Below are 22,503 nucleotides of genomic sequence, written 5' to 3'. Positions count from 1 at the left end.
GACTTTGACATTTGTAATAAAGCCATGTGGACTACCCCTCTGGGCTGGAGTGTGGACAACAACAGATTGTAGGATGACCATCTTAATTTTTTACTTTGCTTTTGACTTTGTATTTTAAAGAGCTTGCCTGTAGTATATCTTCCTGGAGAATTGGGTTATCGCCCGTGAAACGCACCTGGGTCAAAGTCGCAGCGAGCCACTCGTTCCCTTTGGTGTTTTTATCTGTGATATCATTTATGTTTATGTGCTTTTTATAGTTTAAATTTTTGTATAATAAACTTTTTGAAATTGTACCCATTTGGTACCGTTAAAGTCCTTTTATCTAGTTTAGGGGGTGGATCTTTTGTGGATCCTCCTCCCATTCCTTTTTTTCTATTTACTGACAGATGTTTGGTCTGATCATCCTTGTTTCCCAAAATGTTGTGCACTATGCACTTTGTCTCAGTAGTACTCTGGACAGGCTGAAAGCATTTGTTTTTACTTCCAGTCAACCTGATAGCCGGCGTAATGGATCTGGAACAAAAAGGAAAAAAAAAAGGATAAAGAAAAGTGCCAAAGGGGATTGTGTATCAGAAGCCCAACCTAGCCGATGCTACAGTCCTTTGGTGTATGATCCAGAGGTAAGAGGGCTGAAGAAAAGTGTGTAAATCCTTTATAAAAATGTCTTATGAAGGCAAACAATTGTATTAATCATTTGAATTTATAAATGTTTGTGTATATTAGATGAGGCAGTCGTAAACATCCATTTCATTTTATTCGGTAGGACAGTTCTCTGCAGCCATGGAATAAATCACTAGCTCCTGGATTCCCAGATGCCCAGCTTTGTCCCTGATAAAAAAAAAAATGTGTTTCTGTTCCCTTTATTGCATTAATAGAAGACTAAACATGATGTTAGCTAGGAGAGAGAGGCTTTACAATGATTCTTGTATTCTTGTGTATATTAAAGGTGTTCTTGGAGATGTGTTTGGGGTTAAACAATTTGCAGGGTTACAGAGGAGTTTAGCCATCCTCCTGGCACAGACATATCTTTCATTTGATATAATAAGATCCGCATTTGACTATTCCCCAAATAATCACAGATCTACATATAGACACAGGTGTAGGCTCACCAGCCCCTTTGGATCTTGCATCACAGGTTTACCTTGATAGTAAAATTGTACTTAATTCATTGGTTACTGTCAGACACCTATCTCATGCACACAGCTTTGAGAGAAATAGAATAGGTTTCACTTATTGTGGGGGAGACTTCAGTGTACAACCGCTGCACTAAATTTGACAAGATACTGCATGCAGAGAAGGCACCACTCTGAACTTTGAAACCACATGTAGGATAATAGGAATGACACACCTACTCCAGGTGCTTAGGCTCAGATGTCCAACTTGTGTCCAACAGCAAAAGCCCAAACACAAGAACAAAAATTCTGGCAATTCTGGAAATCTTTTGTAATCTTTATTGCAACATGACCATGTAAAAGAAGTGACGGCTAATGTGTCTTGGTAAAAACCTTGTTCACAGTACAGTCACCAAGAGAAAACACAACATATATATATGTGTGTGTATATATATATATATATATATATATATATATATATATATATATATATATATATATATACAAAAAGAGTAAAAAGATAATGAAGTCTACGCCCACTAATTAGATGTCAGTAATTGGAATAAAAAAGACACACTGCTGCAGGTGTGCGGTTCTTAAGTGGTAACTTACAAGACTTGTCATAACATGGATAACTGGGAAAGTAATACGCATCTATATAGAAAATCAAAATTAACACAATAAATAAAATGTATAATTTAAAACACAAGAAAAGTATATCACAGTATGCTAAAGACCTAACAGAGAAAAATATCAACCCAGGTGAATGGGCTTAACAATATCATGATGGACAAACAGTATTGGAACACATTGATAGCAATGAAACAACCCATAATCTGAAATAAAACAATGATCATACATAAGTACAATACACTTGGGACTGCACATAGTCTGTTGGTCTCTGTATGTAAAAAAGTTTTCCTTCTATAAAAAAAGTAGGTGCATGGTGTTGGAACGACGTGTTTCGTGCATGAAACATTCTTCAGGGGCAGGTGCACCAATGTCTACAAAATATATATATATATATATATATATATGTATATATTATAATTATAAATTAATTTTAATATATGTTGATTTAAAAAGGTTTATATAATGATGAGAGAGGGAGGGTAACCACTCATCCTAAATGGATACTTACATAGCGGTGGAGCGTGGACCACCTGAGATGGGAAACTGCAGGCTGCCAATCATGTCAGTCCCGGGAGTTGAGGTAAGAGCCCGCTAGGAGCATAGCCTGGTCCCCATCAAATAGAAAGGATGTGTCCACACTGGTGGTGTGTGAGGGTTCAGGTTCTACAAAAATGGTAAATAAAAATGCTCAGTAAGTGATGTGAATAAAACATTTTTGGTGTGTAAAAATGTGTAAAATATATTAATGATGAATAAGCAAATTATTATTAGCTAGAACCCACCCCCCCAAAAAATTAGAGTGAAAATGTTGTGTGCAAGTGTAATGTATTGTCTGGTGTCAAGATAAAAAGGAATCATGTCCTTGATAGTAAAAAAAAAAAAAAAAAAAAAAAGAGGATGGAAAAAAAATGGTGTAATCTAAGGAAAGGAAGAATCACCCCAATGAGCGACGGCCAACGCCCACTGCGGCTGGAGACGCTAACATCCTTTTTCTCCTAGTGGACTCTTACCTCAGCTACAGAGATTGCCATAATTGTCCTGCAGATTCCGGTCTAACGTGGTCCATGCTCCACCGCCATGTGAGAATCCATTTGGGGAGAGTGGTTACCCTCCCTCTCTCATCATTATATAGACCTTTTTAAATCAACATATATTGAAATTATATATTTTTTTGTAGACCTTGGTGCACCTGCCACTGAAGATTGTTTTATGCACAAAACACGTCGGGCCTATGCCACACACCTTTTTTTTTTTTTTATATAGAAGGAAAACTTTTTTACATACAGAGACCAACAGACCAGGTGTTTTGTACTTATATATATATATGATCATTGTTTTATTTCATATTATGGGTTGCTTCATTGCTACCAATGTGTTCTAATACTGTTTGTCTATCATGATATTGTTAAGCCCATTCACCTGGGCATATCCTATGATACTGTGTCAACGCTTTTAATATGCATAAATGTTTTGAAAAAATTGACTGATCCTTTGGACGCACATATTCACCTCACGCAAAGTCCCAAAATCCTTCCTTTTTTTTACCTGTAAATATCTCAGTAACGCAGTTTAGGAGATATTTACCATATACACTTGCGCCAATGACGGCGCAGGTACACTGAAGAAACGGCTCGATTGTGCCGTTTCTTAAGGGCTTGTGCCGTGACTGGTGGCTCTCGCATGCATGCGTGGGAGTGACGCCATCGTGGCTCGAGCCAATCATAGTGCTGGAGCCTGCGAATCTGGAAATAATTTCGGGAGACATGTTACCAGTCACAGTGGTGTACGGGGACTGCTACAACAGCTTCGATCTAAAGTAAGTATTTCATAATGAGCTAGTATGTGATGCGTACTAGCTCATTATGCCTTTGTCTTGCAGAGTTTTTCTTTTTATCTGGGTTTACAACCATTTTAAACCCCAGACCACAGAAGGCAAACGTAGACATATTACCTGCATGAATATGCTTATAGTGTTTGGACACATTGGTTAGTCCCTTATCAGATGGATATGATGCCCTATGATGATCACTTATCTGTATCCTCAAAGGTCTTGTAGTGCAGCCTACATATTGTAAATGAAAGGAGGTGTACTCCACTGAATAGACCTCATTACTGGTTCCACGGTTAATGTAATTCTGTATTGTGAAATCCTTACCAGTGGAACAAACCTGACTGCTTTTGATTTTTTTTGAATGTTTGTGACAGAAACAGGTATTAGTGCCACAGGCATAAGATCCTGTGGTACGCAACAAAGTGCCCCTTGCGCAGGGGCGGGCTGGGCCGGGGGGCAGGGTGGAAATCTCCCCCCAGGCCGTCTAACTTTTAATCAAAACAGGCTGTTTGCTGACATTTTTTTTTTTTTGAGAAAGTCGGCCGCTGATTGGCTGTGTTGCTGCTGCGCTGCATTCTGGGAGTTGTAGTCTGGTGGGTAGAGACTGGAGGGAACTGAGCAGCGAAGCAGGTAACTTCTACTCCCGGCAGGGAGACCCATCACTTCACAGGGGGGCCGGTCAGCCAACTTCAAGCTATCATTCTCCTGCTGCTGTGTTAACTCTCCTACTGGCTGCTCTCCTATAACCTCTCTCTCCTTTCAGGACACATCACGTTTGTTTCTGTTCAGATTCTTTCATTTATTCCAGGCTGATTTCACTCATGCTTCATCCCCCTCCCCCTCCCTCTGTGCACTCATCTCTCCTGGTCGGTACAATCTTGCTGTAGGTAAGTCACACTCTCCTTGCACCAATTCACTTATCTTTTTCCCATTCATTTTATCTTCTCTCCTGTTTTGTAATTCTGCTCTCCTCATATAAATCACTGTAGCCTCTCAGCTCTGGGCATTCCACACATGTACTTGGGCTGACACCCTTTCCATCCCAGTTTACTTTTGCCTAATACAATAGTTCTGTCAGAATCATGCCTCAGTCTAACACATGCAGCCCCTCACTCTCCATTAACTTATACTACAGAATTTGGGCTTTTTCACACTAGTGCAGTGACTGGCATTTTTCCACACTGAAAAAAAATACCAGTCACTGCTAGAGCACATAGAATACAACTGTTCTCTATGTGCCCCATTTACACTGCAGTACCGTCCAGAGGTGCGGTGCAGTAAGCTGCAATAAAATACAGTAATTCTACATTTTATCGCAGTGCACCGGATGGCACTGACATAGTTATCAATCAGTCCTTCTCAAACTGACAGAAATGCAGCAGCATTTTTTTTTCCTTCCAGTGACCCCACAGCACGTCACAAACATTATGGCACTATTACCCCCATTCCCTCTTCCACCTGGGGGGGGCGCAGTTTGCTATCTTTGCCTGGGCACTGGATGACCTTGTCCCCGCGTTACACAGAGGGATCACCTGCAGAAAAGACTCAGGAATGGTACAGTACATGATGTCCTGCTGGGAGCTGGCCATTCCCTGTGGGTCCTGCTGGAACTAATCATGGCCTGTTGGCAGTGGCGGCTGGTGCTAAAATATTTTTTTTGGGGGGGGGGGGCAAACTGAAAAAAATGTGAAAAAAAAAAATTATTCGCAGCCACTGTGCCAATCAAATGCTGCCAGTGTGACAGTGTGCCACCCGCTTGCCTTCTGCCCTGCACTTGCCCTGTCTTGTGGGGCAGCAGGTGACAACGAGTGGGTCCTTCATGCATCTCCTGTACTTCTTTTCCTCCCGTCCTCTCCTCCCATCAGGCGTCCAATAGCGGCGCCTGTTGTTTCAGCCAATCAGGTGACAGGTAACATGACCTGAGCAACCTGATTGGCTGTGAGCCAGGTCAGTGTTAGGAAAGCAATGTCTTCGGTTCTCTAACACCCCAATAAGTAATCGGCGAACGCACAGCAGTGTGCCTGCTGTTTTCCTTTTTGGAAGCCTATTAGAGCCCATGGCTCTAATCAGGAAGCCTATTTGAGCCTATGGCTCTAATCAGGCATTTCCAAAGAAACTCCACCGCTGTAATTCATATGCATGGTGCCCAACAAAGGACCAGGCACATGAATAGGGGGCGGCAGTGGCAACCATATATAGATTCATGCAATCTATCTATGTGAGAGAGCGAGTGACAGGGGGGCAGCGCTCATGCGCCTTTATGGACGCACCACCGCTGCCTGTTGGTCCTACTGGGAGCTGGCTATGGCCAGTGCCCAGCAGGACCCACAGGCTGGGAGCTGGCCATGCACCTGTAGGTCCTGCTGGGAGCTTATCATGGCCTGTAGGGCTCTGCTGGCCACTAGCCATGGGTAACCTTGTAATACAAGGTGGGCATAGATAGTGAACTTATTCGGGGTTAAAGTGGGCCACGTGACTGGACTTGCCCCCCAGGCCTAAGGCTGTCAGCCCTCCCCTGCCCTTGCGACTTCTGATTTGGTACAGACTGGGGGAAAGAATGCCAGCTAAAGTATTGGCCCACCGACTGCTAACCCTACATCCGGCTTCTATAACCGGTGTTCGATCCTTATCTGTTGACAGAACAGGTACATTTTTTAAAATAACATTTGTAATCAAGTTACATTCTTGTGAATATGTTGTGATAAAGGTAATGGGATTACCCTCTCTATCTGTATTTTTCCTACATCAGGACTGTTTTATAAGGGTAGATCTGTCCCTGCCTCTGGCCCCACATATAGCTCTATGAATATCTCTTTGTTTGTACTTGTGTGCCAAGAGCCTAGAAGTCACTACATTGCATTCCTCAGAAAAACTTTCTATTTTAGAGCAATCCCGCCTTGCTCTGATGCACTCACCTACTGGGACTGACCGTATTGTGTGTGCCAGGTGGCAACTAGTAGCCAAGAACAGTGAATTGCCAGCACACTCCTTACGGTAAGTCCGAGTATGGGCGGCCCCATTGATACTGGAACCTTTTAAGGTGATATCTAAAAAAATGTATACTTTTGTGATGACAAAGCTGAATTCTAGATTGAGGGAGTTGTTGATATAAGTAACAAAAGGCATGATGTCTGCAGGGGCACCTACCCGTACTAGAAGAAAGTCGTCTATAAATTCTTCTAGTATCACAAGCCTCCCAATTATATATATATATATATATATATATATATATATATATATATATATATATATATATATATATATTTTTTTTTTTTTTTTTTTTTTTTTTAGATATAACCTTAGAGTTTTCCAGTATCAATGGGATATGTAGGCTGCACTACAAGACCTTTTGAGGATATGGATAAGTGAACGTTATCATGGGGCATCATATCCCTCTGATAAAGCACTAGCCAATGTGTCCAAACACTTTAAGCAAATTCATACAGGTAATATGTCTACATTTGCCTTCTATGGTCTAGAAAGAGTTAAGAACTCACCCCGTGGGGATGATGTACATTGTAGACTTTAACCTCCAGACCAGAGTAATATCAGGAATAAACTTCCTTTATGATGATCTTTTTCTCTTTGTCTTTAGTATATGGCAATATACTTTTCTTGTGTTTAAATTATACATTTTATTTTATTGTATTTATTTTGTTTTTGTATATAGATCCTTATTTCTTTCCCAGTGATCAATGTTATGACAAGTTTTGTAAGTTGCCACTTCTTGATAAATGTTTGGATGCAGCATTCCAAGCACCTACAGATCTACAACGTCAACAAGTAAAGAATAGATGTTTAAAGTGGAACTATGGCACATCCATTAAATATTTTTACCTTAAGTTGATCATACATGCCTCAAATTTTGTCAGATTCCTACTAAATCTGATTACATTTGAGGAGTGACTGGCCCTGTTGACACCACCTGGCTTGACAAACTTAGAATAAAAATTGGGGAAAAATTGTCAAACAGTGGCTGCATCCTATTAGATGCATAAATTATTTTAGATTTTTTTTAATCAGTGTATGGATAGCTTTGATCCTCCTGCAAAGTCTTACAAATATATTTTGATCTGCCGTTGAAGTCCATCCAGTACTGTGATCGTGCAGGCGCACAATGCTGAGTGAATTTATTAGCAGTGCAGCAGTGTTGTCTCTCATGTGGACTGTGACTGCGTGCACTACAGCGGGTTGAGCAGATGTTGCAATGGGAGTGGCTATCAGCATTACAAGTCTGAAACTTATCAGTCAGCAGCTGCCAACACCTGCCCAGCACTTTCTGGATTGGCAGAACTGACTGTGCTACTGTCACCCTCCCACTGTGAGCTGCAGTGTCTGGAAGGGGGAGCATAAGAGACAAAAATGAAGGAGGATTGGTTAGCTTAAGGGAGGAGACAGAAATGTATCCAGGGGCGGACTAACAACTTATGGGGCCCCCGGGCAATAGGAGATTATGGGGCCCCCAGGCAATAGGAGAAGATTATGGGGCCACACAGTATACACACACACACACGCACAGTATAGACACACAATATACACACACACACAGTATACACATACACACACTGAAAAAGTACTGGAGAGGCGGGGCAGCTATAATCTTGGGATTTTTTAAAAAACACAGATTTTTACATACTGTCCTTGGTTTTATTGAGGCTGGCAACCCTGATGGGGCCCCTTAGTGGCATGGGGCCCTCGGGCAGTGCCGAGAGCCCCGAATGGTCAGTCCACCCCTGAATATATCTTAACTTCTGAGGCTAATGCATCTTATAGTAACTGGATTGAGACCTTTTACGACCAGCCTTTCCTAACCAGTGTTGAGGCACGCTGGGGTGGTGTTTGTCAGGGGTACCTTCAATCTATGGCACTTCTGACAATGTTTAAAACATACATGCGTCATCATAGAAGTGGACTTCTGCTGCACCTCATATATATAGTGCCTTGAAAAAGTATTCGCACCATTTGAAATCTTACACATTTTGTCATGTTACAACCGTAAATGTATTTTATTGCGATTTTATGTGATCGACCAACACAAAGTGGCACATAATTGTGAAGTCGAAGGAAAATGATAAATGGTTTTCAAAATGTTTTACAAATAAATATGTAAAAAGTGTGGCGTGAAATTTGTGTTCAGTCCCCTTCAATCTGATACCCCTAACTAAAATCTAGTGGAATTGCTTTCAGAAGTTACCCAATTAGTAAATAGTGTCCACCTGTGTGTAATTTAATGTCAGTATAAATGCAGCTTTTCCGTGAAGCCCTCAGAGGTTTGTTAGAGAACCTTAGTGAACAAACGGCATCATGAAGAGACAAGGAACACACCAGACAGATCAGGGATAAAGTTGTGGAGAGGTTTAAAGCAGGGTTAGGTAATAAAATAAATATTACGGAGCACTGTTCATTCCTTCACCCGAAAATGGAAAGAGTATGGCACAAGCGCAAACCTACCAAGACCGTCCACCTAAACTGACAGGCCAGGCAAGGAGCGCATTCATCACAGAAGCAGCCAAGAGGATCATGGTAACTGGAGGAGCTGCAGAGATCCACAGCTCAGGTGGGAGAATCTGTCCACAAGACAACTATTTGTCATGAGCTCCACAAATCTGGTCTTTATGGAAGAGTGGCAAGAAGAAAGCTATTGTTGAAAGAAATCCAAAAGAAGTCCCGTTTGCAGTTTGCGATAAGCCATGTGGGGGACACAGCAAACATTTGGAAGAAGGCGCTCTGGTCAGATGAGACCAAAATTTTAACTTTTTGGCCTAAAAGCAAAACTCTGTGTGGTGGAAAATTAACACTGCACATCAACCTGAACACACCATCCCCACTGTGAAAAATGGTGGTGGCAGCATCATGTTGTGGGGCTGCTTTTCTTCAGCAGGGACTGGGAAACTGGTCAGAGCAGATGGAAAGATGGATGGAGCCAAATACTAGGCTACTTAGAAGAAAACCTGTTAGAGTCTGAAAAAGACTTGAGACTGAGGCGGAGCTTCACCTTCCAGCAGTATAATGACCCTAAACATAGAGCCAGAGCCACAATGGAATGGTTTCGATCAAACCATTTTCTTGTGTTAGAATGGCCCAGTTAAAGTTCAGACCTAAATCCAATTGAGACTCTGTGGCAAGACTTGAAAATTGCTGTTCAGACACTCTCCATCCAATCTGACAGAGCTTGAGCTGTTTCGCAAAGAAGAATGAGCAAAAATGTCCTGCTTCTAGATGTACAAAGCTGGTAGAGACATACCCAAAAAGACTTGCAGCTGTAATTGCAGAGAAAGGTGGTTCTACAAAGTATTGACTCGGTAGCTGAATACAAATGCACGCCACACTTATTTGTAAAAAATGTTGACAACCATTTATCATTTCTTTATCGTAAATCATAGGACAGAGTCTCAGGTAATTACTTGGTGGGTTATGGGCCTACCTTCAGGTGTTGACACTGGTATAACCAATACAGGAAGTTGACTCCCCTATATAACCCCTCCTCCTTCCAGGAGTACCTCAGTTTTTTCACCAGTGTCTAAAGGTGTTGGTCACGAGTGAAGATGTGCTCTGAGGAGCTTCAGGAGGGATCCATGCTGGATTTAAAGAACCTCCACAATCAGATCCATCCTCGCCACTGAGGCCATAGGATGGTACCTGGACCTCGATGCAGGAACGAGGTTTTGCCTGTAACGCTTCTCTTTGAGAGCTGGACCCTAGGAACCAGGACGCTTTTTGGTCTTGCTACATTATCTAAAGCTGTCCTGAGGGGTGCTATACAAGGCCCAAAGGAGCGGAACCCCTTTTAAAGGGCCCCAGTCTTTGAGCGTGTGATAACGCAGACCGCCGTGATGGGCGAAGTTTGGATCTGCTGTTTCAGCAGTATTCTGCAGCGAGGATAAGGTAAAAAAAAAAAAAAAGAAAAGGTTATGTGTTTTTCTTTAAAAAAAAAAAAAAACAAAGAAAAAAAAAAACCTTTATGTGCCTAAATGCCAAATAACAGCGCTGTCTCAGTATATGTGTAGTCCAGCAGAGGGGCTTCTTACTTTCCTAAGGGAATTAGCAGGCTGGATGTTTATCAGCTAGTTTAGCAGCATGCTGACAGAACCCCCTTTCCTCCCCCTCTTCTCCTTTAGAGTTGTTTTGGCGTCTTTTTATTACAGTTGATGGTAGGTATCCCAGCCTGCTGTGGAGCGGCATACCGGCAGTTTTTTCAGCAGCTAGCTTCTCTCTCCCTTCAGGTCTGCATAATGCAGACCCGTATGCCGCTCACACGCGCGCACAAGCTAGGCATATTGAAACTGAATGGGGGTTGCTGGAGGACGCAGAGGGGCATGGCCGTAGGTCACATGATGCTATGTACGAGATCCAACGTCTATCCACACAGCGTTTGATTGCTGAGGGGGGAGCCTTGTGGACGCCAATCAGGTCCACCTGAGGCTTACACTTTGAAGCACTCTCTGGTACAAGGAGACTCAGCCTGCAATCGCAGCCATAGTCTGCTGAGTAGAGGAGTCTGTTATACTAAGAGAGATCTAGCGCGGGGCACGTAAGGGTGTAAAACAGGCATTTCCAGTACAGGAAAAGAACTGTTGTTGGCATGCATTGTTTGGCTAGAACAATTTTTAGCAGATAATAATGTGTGTACCTCTGCTTTTGTACTTAGCATTATGTCTTCCAGACCTACCGTAAAGGTACCTAAGGTGTCACCCTCAGGCGCTGGGAACCCCAGTCATGCCTCCATACTGTCTTCCTCTTCAGAGAGATCAGACATGGCAAGCCAGGGTGAGTCATTGGAAGCTAGCAGTGGTGCAACTGCTTCACACACTTCAGCCCCTGTATATGTGACTGAAGAAGCACTTTCCTCTGCCCTGCAGGGCTTAGAATGAAGATTAGCGACTTTAATCGCATCATCCATCCAGGTGGATAGGAAACGTCCTCGATCCCCCTCCCCCACCTTAGACTCTTTACAGTCAGTGGAGGGTCCTAAAGAACTATGGGGACAAGACGAGGTTTTACCCGCAGATGATCGGGAAGAAAAACAAACCGGTTATTCCTCTGCAGAGGAAACATTACTTTCACCTTCACAAACTGAAGTACAGAGATGGTTCGCTCTACTTTCATGGTACCCATAACAGAGTTAGCTGAAGGTCCAGTCTCCTCTTTGGGAACCTTTACAGCCTTTACATATGTTTCCAGTACACGCATTACTTGAAAAGCTTATTTATTCTGAATAGGATCATCTGGATAAGCATTTCTCCCCTCCTAAGAGATTCTCAAATCTCTATCCTATGGAGGAAAAATTCACTAAAAGGTTGAAGGTTCCAGCAGTGGATGCTGCAATTTCCAATGTGAATAAAAGTTTAACCTGTCCAGTGGACAATGCACATGTGCTTAACCACTTTCAGACCGGACCATTTTGCTGGTAAATGACCAGAGGTCTTTTTACAATTTGGCACTGCGCTGCTTTAACTGGTAATTGCGCGGTCATGCAATGTTGTACCCAAACAAAATTTGCGTCCTTTTCTTCCCACAAATAGAGCTTTCTTTTGATGGTATTTGATTGCCTCTGCGATTTTTATTTTTTGCGATATAAACGTAAAAAGACCGCAAATTTTGAAAAAAAATGATATTTTCTACTTTTTGTTATTAGAAAAATCCAATAAACTCAATTTTAGTCATACATTTAGGCCAAAATGTATTCAGCCACATGTCTTTGGTAAAAAAAAAAGTCAATAATTGTATATTTATTGGTTTGCGCAAAAGTTGTCACATCTACAAACTAAGGTACGTTTTCTGGAATTTACGCAGCTTTTAGTTTACGACTGCCTATCTCATTTCTTGAGGTGCTAAAATGGCAGGGCAGTACAAAACCCCCCCAAATGACCCCATTTTGGAAAGTAGACCCCCTAAGGAAATTGATAAGTGGCATGTTGAGCCCATTGAATATTTTATTTTTTTGCCTCAAGCGATTGAATAATGACAAAAAAAAGATTTTTTATTTTTTTTTACACAAAGTTGTCACTAAATGATATATTGCTCACGCATGCCATGGGCATATGTGAAATGACACCCCAAAATAAATTCTGCTGCTTCTCCTGAGTACGGGGATACCACATATGTGGGACTTTTTGGGAGCCTAGCCGCGTACGGGGCCCCGAAAACCAAGCACCGCCTTCAGGCTTTCTAAGGGCGTAAATTTTTGATTTCACTTCTCACTACCTATTACAGTTTTGAAGGCCATAAAATGCCAAGATGGCACAAAACCCCCACAAATGACCCCATTTTAGAAAGTAGACACCCCAAGCTATTTGCTGAGAGGCATGTTGAGTCCATGGAATATTTTATATTTTGCCACAAGTTGCGGAAAAATTACAAACTTTAATTTTTTTTTATTTTTTTTTCACAAAGTTGTCACTAAATGATATATTGCTCACACATGCTATGGGCATATGTGAAATGACACCCCAAAATAAATTCTGCTGCTTCTCCTGAGTACGGGGATACCACATGTGTGGGATTTTTTGGGAGCCTAGCCGTGTACGGGGCCCCTGAAAACCAAGAACCGCCTTCAGGTTTTCTAAGGGCCTAAATATTTGACTTCACTCCTCACTACCTATTACAGTTTTGAAAGCCATAAAATGCCAAGATGGCACAAAACCCCCACAAATGACCCCATTTTAGAAAGTAGACACCCCAAGCTATGTGCTGAGAGGCATGTTGAGTCCATGGAATATTTTATATTTTGCCACAAGTTGCGGGAAAATTACAAACTCTTTTTTTTTTTTTTTTTTTCACAAAGTTGTCACTAAATGATATATTGCTCACGCATAATAAATTCTGCTGCTTCTCCTGAGTACGGGGATACCACATATGTGGGACTTTTTGGGAGCCTAGCCGTGTACGGGGCCCCGAAAACCAAGCACCGCCTTCAGGCTTTCTAAGGGCGTTACAGTTTTGAAGGCCATAAAATGCCAAGATGGCACAAACCCCCCCCAAATGACCCCATTTTGGAAAGTAGACACCCCTAAATTTAGGGGTACACTAGTGAGACTAGGTAATAAATGGCGGGTGCCCTGAAACTATAAAAAAATAACTAACCAACCAGCGTCACCTGTAACAGTTATATGGGGATCACTGGTGAAAGGGTTAACTAGGGGACAATCAGGGGGCTTTATGCGGTAGTATATGGGGGTCCCTGGCGCTATAAAAAGCTGCGGCGAACCTAAATACCTACCTGCCTAACTAGCGTCACCTGTGACACTAATACAGCGATCAGAAAAATGATCGCTTATTAGGCTGGGTTCACACTGGAGCGATGTGGGAACGCCACGAATGCGCGGCGGGTTCCCGCATCGCATGCCTCCCGGCGGCAGTTCACACTGCCCTATGCGAACTGCTGGGAGGGTCAGTGAAATGTTAATGACACCCCCAGATCAGTTCGCATATCGCAGTGCGATCTGCAAACTCGGATCGCATGGTGTGAACACCCATGCGATCCGATTCTGCTGCGGACCAAAAAAAGGGTCCCGTGCGAGTTTGCGGCGGGTGCGACACGAATTCAGCCATACTATCTGTATGGCTGAACTCGAATCGCACAGAGATCGGATGTGATTTGCACTGCAGTGCGGTGCGAATCACATCCGTTCTCATAAACCGCTGCAATGTGAACCCAGCCTTAGTGACACTGGCGACGGGGGGTGATCACGGGGTTAAACCTTTATTGGGGGGGTTAGGGGGGTACCTTAGAACTAAAGGGGGCTAACCCTAACTGCCCTAATAGTTATTACAGTCACAAATGACACCCGCTGGGTGATCAGGGGGTTAAACCTTTATTAGGTAATAAATGGCGGGTGCCCTGAAACTATAAAAAAATAACTAACCAACCAGCGTCACCTGTAACAGTTATATGGTGATCACTGGTGAAAGGGTTAACTAGGGGGCAATCAGGGGGCTTTATGCGGTAGTATATGGGGGTCCCTGGCGCTATAAAAAGCTGCGGCGAACCTAAATACCTACCTGCCTAACTAGCGTCACCTGTGACACTAATACAGCGATCAGAAAAACGATCGCTTATTAGGCTGGGTTCACACTGGAGTGATGCGGGAACGCCACGAATCCGCGGCGGGTTCCCGCATCGCATGCCTCCCGGCGGCAGTTCACACTGCCCTATGCGAACTGCTGGGAGTGTCAGTGAAATGTTAATGACACCCCCAGATCAGTTCGCATATCGCAGTGCGATCTGCAAACTCGGATCGCATGGTGTGAACACCCATGCGATCCGATTCTGCTGCGGACCAAAAAAAGGGTCCCGTGCGAATTTGCGGCGGGTGCGGCGAATGGCTGAACTCGAATCGCACAGAGATCGGATGTGATTTGCACTGCAGTGCGGTGCGAATCACATTCGTTCTCATAAACCGCTGCAATGTGAACCCAGCCTTAGTGACACTGGCGACGGGGGGTGATCACAGGGTTAAACCTTTATTGGGGGGTTAGGGGGGTACATTAGAACTAAAGGGGGCTAACCCTAACTGCCCTAACAGTTATTACAGTCACAAATGACACCAATGCAAAAAAAAATAAAAAAAAATGACATTGGTGTCACTGTGACTGGGGGGCAGGGGTAATTGGGGGGGTGATCGGGGGGGTGTGAGTGTGCCTGGCATGTTCTACTGTGAAGTGTCGTGTTGGTGCAACTCACCGATCCTCTCTCCTCGGTGTCGGAACGAAAAATACCGACACGGAGGAGAGATTACATCACTTCCTCTCCTGTGTTTACATTACAGGAGAGGAAGTGATGTCACGGAGCATTTTCATTCGTCGGGAGCGATCGCGAGGGGGTGGCCATGAATGAATGGCCGTCCTCTCGTCCGGGATCGCTCCCGAACGAATACCGACCGCCGCGGGCACCGGGCGGGGGCCCGATCGGGCCCCCGACCCGCGGGAAGGCAGGGACGTACATGTACGCCAATATGCCTGCCCGTGCCATTCTGTCAACGTACATCGTCGTGCGGCGGTCGGCAAGTGGTTAAAGATCCAACAGATAAAAAGTTGGAAGGTCTGTTTAAAATCCTCTTTTTCCTTAGCAGGGGCCGTAACTCAGCCTGCAATCGCAGCCATAGGCATCTATCTGTCAGTCCTTAAAGGACCAGTTTACAAATGTCCTCAAAGAGCTCCCTGCACAACAAGCTCAGGAGTTGGCTGAGCTACCTAAAGCATTATGCTTTGCCATAGATGCTATAAAGGCATCACGTCTGGCGCTTGTACTTGTACACATGCGAAGGACCTTTTGGTTAAATGCCTTGTAAAAATCTTCTTACTGGTATCCCCTTTAACCACTTAAGCCCCGGACCAATTTGCAGCCAAAGGACCAAGCCCCTTTTTGCGATTCAGCACTGCGTCGCTTTAAGTGACAATTGCACGGTCGTGCGACGTGGCTCCCAAACAAAATTGGCATCCTTTTTTCCCCACAAATAGCTTTCTTTTGGTGGTATTTAATCACCTCTGCAGTTTTTATTTTTTGCGCTATAAACAAAAATAGAGCGACAATTTTTGAAAAAAATGCAATATTTTTTACCTTTTGCTATAATAAATATCCCCCAAAAATATATAAAAAAAAAGTTTTTTCCTCAGTTTAGGCCGATACATAGTCTTCTAAATATTTTTGGTAAAAAAATTGCAATTAGCGATTATTGATTGGTTTGCGCAAAAGTTATAGCATTTACAAAATAGGGGATAGTTTTATAGCATTTTTATTAATATTTTTTTTTTTTACTAGTAATGGTGACTGCGACATTATGGCGGACACATCAGACATTTTTGCCACATTTTTGGGACCATTGTCATTTATACAGCAATCAGTGATATTTAAACGCACTGATTCCTGTGTAAATGACACTGGTAGTGAAGGAATTAACCACTAGGGGTCGAGGAGGGGTTATGTGTGATGTTGTTTTTGTTTTTTTTATTGTAGGGGCGTGGCCTGGCATGTGACGTCACTGATTGTCTTTCCCTATGACAGGGAACAGACGATCAGTGACAGCCACAGTAGGAAGCCCGGGGAGAGGTTTGTTTACACAGACCTCTCCTCGTTCTTCAGCTCTGTGACCAGATCGCCAGCGGCGATCGGTTCCATGGGTCCTGTGGCTACGGTCACAGAGCTCAGGACCGGCTCACGACCCATGGCTGGGCACTTAAAGAGCCGTGTACGTGATTGTGCCCAGCCGTGCCATTCTGCCGACGTATATGTGCAAGAGGTGGTCCTTAAGCGGTTAAGGGAGAACGCCTTTTTGGAGATAGTTTGGATAAATACATTCAAGAGTACTCTCTTGCCAGGCAAAAGAAAATATGAACGTCCTTCGTTTAAACAGACTTTTTTTCCCCAGCGCCAAGGGCATCCTCCTCTAGGCAGGGGCGACGGCCTTTGCTGTCAGACCCTACGGAGAGATCTCAGGGTCAGACCCAGGCACAGAGGAGGACCTGGGTCCGCAAGTCTGCAAAGCAGAATACCAAGGCCTCGGTGGGGGGGAAGACTTATGAAGTTCTCAGAAGTCTGGCAGAGGGAAATTCAGGACAGATGGACTCTCTCCAATGTATCCCTAGGATATAAGCTAAAATTTTGTGAGTTTGCACCGGCCCGTTTTCTCAGATCAAACGTTCCCAGGGATCCAGCCAAAAGGCAATCCCTGTTGCAAGCATTGGACCGATTATTGGCTCAAGGGGTGATCATGCAGATTCCCAAAAAAGAGCAGGATTTGGGGTTTTACTCAAACCTATTTACGGTGCCAAAACCGAATGGAGACATCAGACCAATTCTAGATCTACGGAATCTAAATCAGTTCCTGAGGATCCGCTCCTTTCGCATGGAGTCAATCAAGTCAGTCATGTCTATTCTACAAGGAGGGGAACTTCTGGCATCCATCAACATCAGAGATGCATATCTGCATGTCCCTATATTCCCTCCTCACCAGAGGTTTCTGCGTTTTGAGGTAGAAAAGAAGCATTTTCAGTTTGTAGCCTTGCCCTTTGGCCTTGCTACAGCACCTCGGGTATTGACAAAAGTACTTCCCCTACCTCTAGCCAGGTTAAGGGCACAGGGCATAACTGTCCTGGCTTACTTAGATGATCTATTGTTAATAGACCGGTCAGTGGCTCACTTAAGAAGGGGTGTAGCCGTTTCAAGCAGTTACCTGAAAAGTTTGGGTTGGATTCCCAACCTAAAGAAGTCCTCCTTGAAGCCACTAAAGAGGCTGGAGTATCTAGGCATGATCATAGACACAGCCCAGAAGAGGGTGTTCTTGCCTCCTGCAAAGATCAGCTCTATACAGGAGCTAGTAAGGATGATCAGGTCAAGAAAAAATCCTTCAATTCGCCTTTGCATGAGCTTGTTAGGGAAGATGGTAGCTTCATTCGAAGCAGTTCCCTATGCCCAATTCCATTTGAGACTGTTTCAAAGCAGTATCCTGTCTGCTTGGAACAAGACGATTCAAGCTTTGGATTTGCCAATGCGGCTGTCCCCAGGAGTGTCCCAGAGCCTCAGTTGGAGGTTACTATCCCAGAACTTGCTGAAGGGAAAAACAGACTAATTATCTGGAAGGTAGTAACGACAGATGCCAGCCTTTCAGGCTGGGTAGCAGTACTAGAGAAGACGACTGTCCAGGGACGATGGTCAGGAACCGAAAGTACCTTACCCATCAACATCATAGAGATTCGGGCAGTGTATCTGGCTCTAAAGACCTGGACCTCCAGGTTAAAGAATTTTCCTGTCAGGATTCAATCCGACAATGCCACGGCTGTGCCATATATCAATCACCAAGGGGGCACCAGAAGTCTCTCAGCTCAGAGCGAGGTGAACCAGATTCTAACTTGGGCAGAAGAGAATGTCCCCTGCCTATAGGCAGTTTTCATTCCGGGAGCAGAGAATTGGCAGGCGCACTAAGTCGCCAGCAGCTATTCCCAGAGGAATGGTCTCTTTACCCCGAAGTGTTTCGAGCTGTTTGCCAAAGATGGGGGACTCCGGACGTAGACCTTCTATCGTCCAGATTCAACACAAAGCTAGTCAACTTTTTGTCCAGGACAAGGGACCCACTCGTGTACGGAACAGATGCGTTGGTGACCCCGTGGGATCAGTTCTCACTGATCTATGCTTTTCCCCTGATCCGGTTGCTGCCTCGGCTTCTTTCCAGGATCAAGCTGGAAAGAAAGCCGGTAATTCTGATAGCACCAGCATGGCCCAGAAGGTCATGGTACGCAGAGATCGTAAAGATGACAGTAGAGGGTCCTTGGCCCCTTCCACTAAGGCCAGACCTGCTATCTCAGGGGCCGATATTCCATCCTACTTTACGAACGTTAAATTTAATGGCTTGGCTATTGAGACCCACATTCTGAAGAAGTGTGGGCTTTCCAGGTCAATTATTTCTACTTTGATTAATGCTAGGAAGCCAGCTTCTAGAGCTATATATATTATAGAGTCTGGAAAGCTTATGTTTCCTGGTGTGAATCCAAGGGTTGGCACCTTTGGAGATATATCATAGGCAGAATTCTTGCCTTTCTACAGTTAGGCGTAGAGACGAAGTTGGCCCTGAGTACTATTAAGGGCCAAGTCTCAGCCTTATCAATTTTGTTTCAAAGACCACTTGCTATGCATTCTTTTAGTCCAGGGTTTCATGTAAGTAGTACTGCAGAATTATCCACCAGTTAGATCACCGTTAAGCCCTTGGGACTTAAATTTAGTTTTATAAAACCTTCGAAAAACAGCGCTGGTCTAAACAAAGTGCTAGACAAATATATATGAAAAAATCAAGTGTAAATAAAACAAAAACTTGATATTAGTGTTAATACTGACAGTAGTAAGTTCTTGCTGCAACCCAATGCGAGACACACACAATATACAACAATCAAAAAATATGGCTGCGCTAAAACTTATAAAACAAAATTATAAAGTGACATAATTTTTCTAATTTACAAAAAATCCCAAAAACATGCAAAAATAGTGCCAAAGTAATAATTTCCAGGCATATAAGCAGTCCAAAGAAAAGGAAAGATGGATAGGATGCTGAATCTTAGTCCATTTTCGGTGACTCTCAAAAACCACCCTTTACACACGTAGCAGGTGCACCCAGAGTAGAAAGAGATTATCCACCACCAAATTAGAGGAGGCTTACCAGCTGTCAAGATCTCTTTTTAAGGAGATCATACGGGCTTGTAAAATGTTACGTTCCTGGTCCCCACACTGGGCTCTGTTGGTAACACCAATCTATCTGCTCCCTCTTTATGGTATATCTCGTTCCACCACAATCATTTAGTACGGCAAAGAGAGAAGAAAAAAAGCTCCCATAGCATAATTCCGTAAAGATTTATTAAAATATAAAAATATAAAAAGTAAAGTAACAACTCACGAATTCCCAGCAGAGTGTAAGCGTATAGCGTATAAAAAACGAGCCGGCCGGCTCTCTCTTGTTTGCACTGCCCGCCCTTCCGGATTAACGTGGAAATGCGGTGACGTCAGCACGCCGCTCACCCACCCCCGCATTTTTACATGACAAAATGTGGAAAATGTCAAGGGGTATGAATACTTTTTCAAGGCACTGTATGCAACTTGTGTTTGTGCTGGGGGCATGATCAATCATGCACCCCCCTAGAATGAAGACCGCATTGTCATGGACAGCTTCAGGTTTAGAGTATTGATTGGTAAGATCGGCTCATGATCATGTGATCACTGTGAAAACCAATTGCTAGAGGAAAAGAAAAGATAAAATAGCTAGATTCAGCTTGATCTAGGTTACTGTTAATCAGTGTGTTTTAGGTTTAATAATAATGCACACATATGTGGTATCCTAATGCACGTCAGGTGGTGGCTCATAGTAATGCAATATAAATATACAGGAAAAGGTTTAATTTGGGTCAGTTTTCCTATGATAATAAAAATACTAGATGCATTTATATTTAAAGCGGAGGGCCGGTTATAAAAAAAAAAAAAAAAAAAGTCAGCAGCTGCAAACACTGCAGCTGCTGACTTAACCACTTTCAGACCGGACCATTTTGCTGGTAAATGACCAGAGGTCTTTTTACACTTTGGCACTGCGCTGCTTTAACTGGTAATTGCGCGGTCATGCAATGTTGTACCCAAACAAAATTTGCGTCCTTTTCTTCCCACAAATAGAGCTTTCTTTTGATGGTATTTGATTGCCTCTGCGATTTTTATTTTTTGCGATATAAACGTAAAAAGACCGCAAATTTTGAAAAAAAATGATATTTTCTACTTTTTGTTATTAGAAAAATCCAATAAACTCAATTTTAGTCATACATTTAGGCCAAAATGTATTCAGCCACATGTCTTTGGTAAAAAAAAAGTCAATAATTGTATATTTATTGGTTTGCGCAAAAGTTGTCACATCTACAAACTAAGGTACGTTTTCTGGAATTTACGCAGCTTTTAGTTTACGACTGCCTATCTCATTTCTTGAGGTGCTAAAATGGCAGGGCAGTACAAAACCCCCCCAAATGACCCCATTTTGGAAAGTAGACCCCCTAAGGAAATTGATAAGAGGCATGTTGAGCCCATTGAATATTTTATTTTTTTGCCTCAAGCGATTGAATAATGACAAAAAAAAAAATTTTTTTTTTTTTTTACACAAAGTTGTAACTAAATGATATATTGCTCACACATGCTATGGGCGTATGTGAAATGACACCCCAAAATAAATTCTGCTGCTTCTCCTGAGTACGGGGATACCACATATGTGGGACTTTTTGGGAGCCTAGCCGTGTACGGGGCCCCGAAAACCAAGCACCGCCTTCAGGCTTTCTAAGGGCGTAAATTTTTGAGTTCACTTCTCACTACCTATTACAGTTTTGAAGGCCATAAAATGCCAAGATGGCACAAAACCCCCACAAATGACCCCATTTTAGAAAGTAGACACCCCAAGCTATTTGCTGAGAGGCATGTTGAGTTCATGGAATATTTTATATTTTGCCACAAGTTGCGGGAAAATTACAAACTTTTTTTTTTTTTTTTTTTTTTTTAACAAAGTTGTCACTAAATGATATATTGCTCATGCATGCCATGGGCATATGTGAAATGACACCCCAAAATAAATTCTGCTGCTTCTCCTGAGTACGGGGATACCACATATGTGGGACTTTTTGGGAGCCTAGCCGCGTACGGGGCCCCGAAAACCAAGCACCGCCTTCAGGCTTTCTAAGGGCGTAATTTTTTGATTTCACTCCTCACTACCTATTACAGTTTTGAAGGCCATAAAATGCCAAGATGGCACAAAACCCCCACAAATGACCCCATTTTAGAAAGTAGACACCCCAAGCTATTTGCTGAGAGGCATGTTGAGTCCATGGAATATTTTATATTTTGCCACAAGTTGCGGGAAAATTACAAACTTTTTTTTTTTTTTTTTTTTTTTCACAAAGTTGTCACTAAATGATATATTGCTCACGCATGCCATGGGCATATGTGAAATGACACCCCAAAATAAATTCTGCTGCTTCTCCTGAGTACGGGGATACCACATATGTGGGACTTTTTGGGAGCCTAGCCGCGTACGGGGCCCCGAAAACCAAGCACCGCCTTCAGGCTTTCTAAGGGCGTTACAGTTTTGAAGGCCATAAAATGCCAAGATGGCACAAACCCCCCCCAAATGACCCCATTTTGGAAAGTAGACACCCCTAAATTTAGGGGTACACTAGTGAGACTAGGTAATAAATGGCGGGTGCCCTGAAACTATAAAAAAATAACTAACCAACCAGCGTCACCTGTAACAGTTATATGGTGATCACTGGTGAAAGGGTTAACTAGGGGGCAATCAGGGGGCTTTATGCGGTAGTATATGGGGGTCCCTGGCGCTATAAAAAGCTGCGGCGAACCTAAATACCTACCTGCCTAACTAGCGTCACCTGTGACACTAATACAGCGATCAGAAAAACGATCGCTTA

The 22,503-nt window shown here is 43.2% G+C and overlaps 1 protein-coding gene across 1 annotated transcript in view; it reads left to right on the top strand.

The window, feature by feature from the left end:
* The window catches only part of LOC143982110 (uncharacterized), a 75,885-nt gene that overhangs the window by 15,627 nt on the left and 37,755 nt on the right, over nt 1-22,503 (top strand). The window contains exon 3 of the mRNA XM_077480541.1: nt 488-620. Coding sequence (XP_077336667.1) covers nt 488-620 — 133 coding nt within the window. The remainder of the gene's footprint in view (nt 1-487; nt 621-22,503) is intronic.

This window comes from Lithobates pipiens, unplaced genomic scaffold, assembly GCF_037356315.1.
Source record: "Lithobates pipiens isolate NorthernLeopardFrog02 unplaced genomic scaffold, aLitPip1_a1.2 Scaffold_16, whole genome shotgun sequence".
NCBI lineage: Eukaryota > Metazoa > Chordata > Amphibia > Anura > Ranidae > Lithobates > Lithobates pipiens.
Note: the sequence above shows the minus strand (reverse complement) of the source record. Positions and strands in the feature narration are given on the sequence as shown.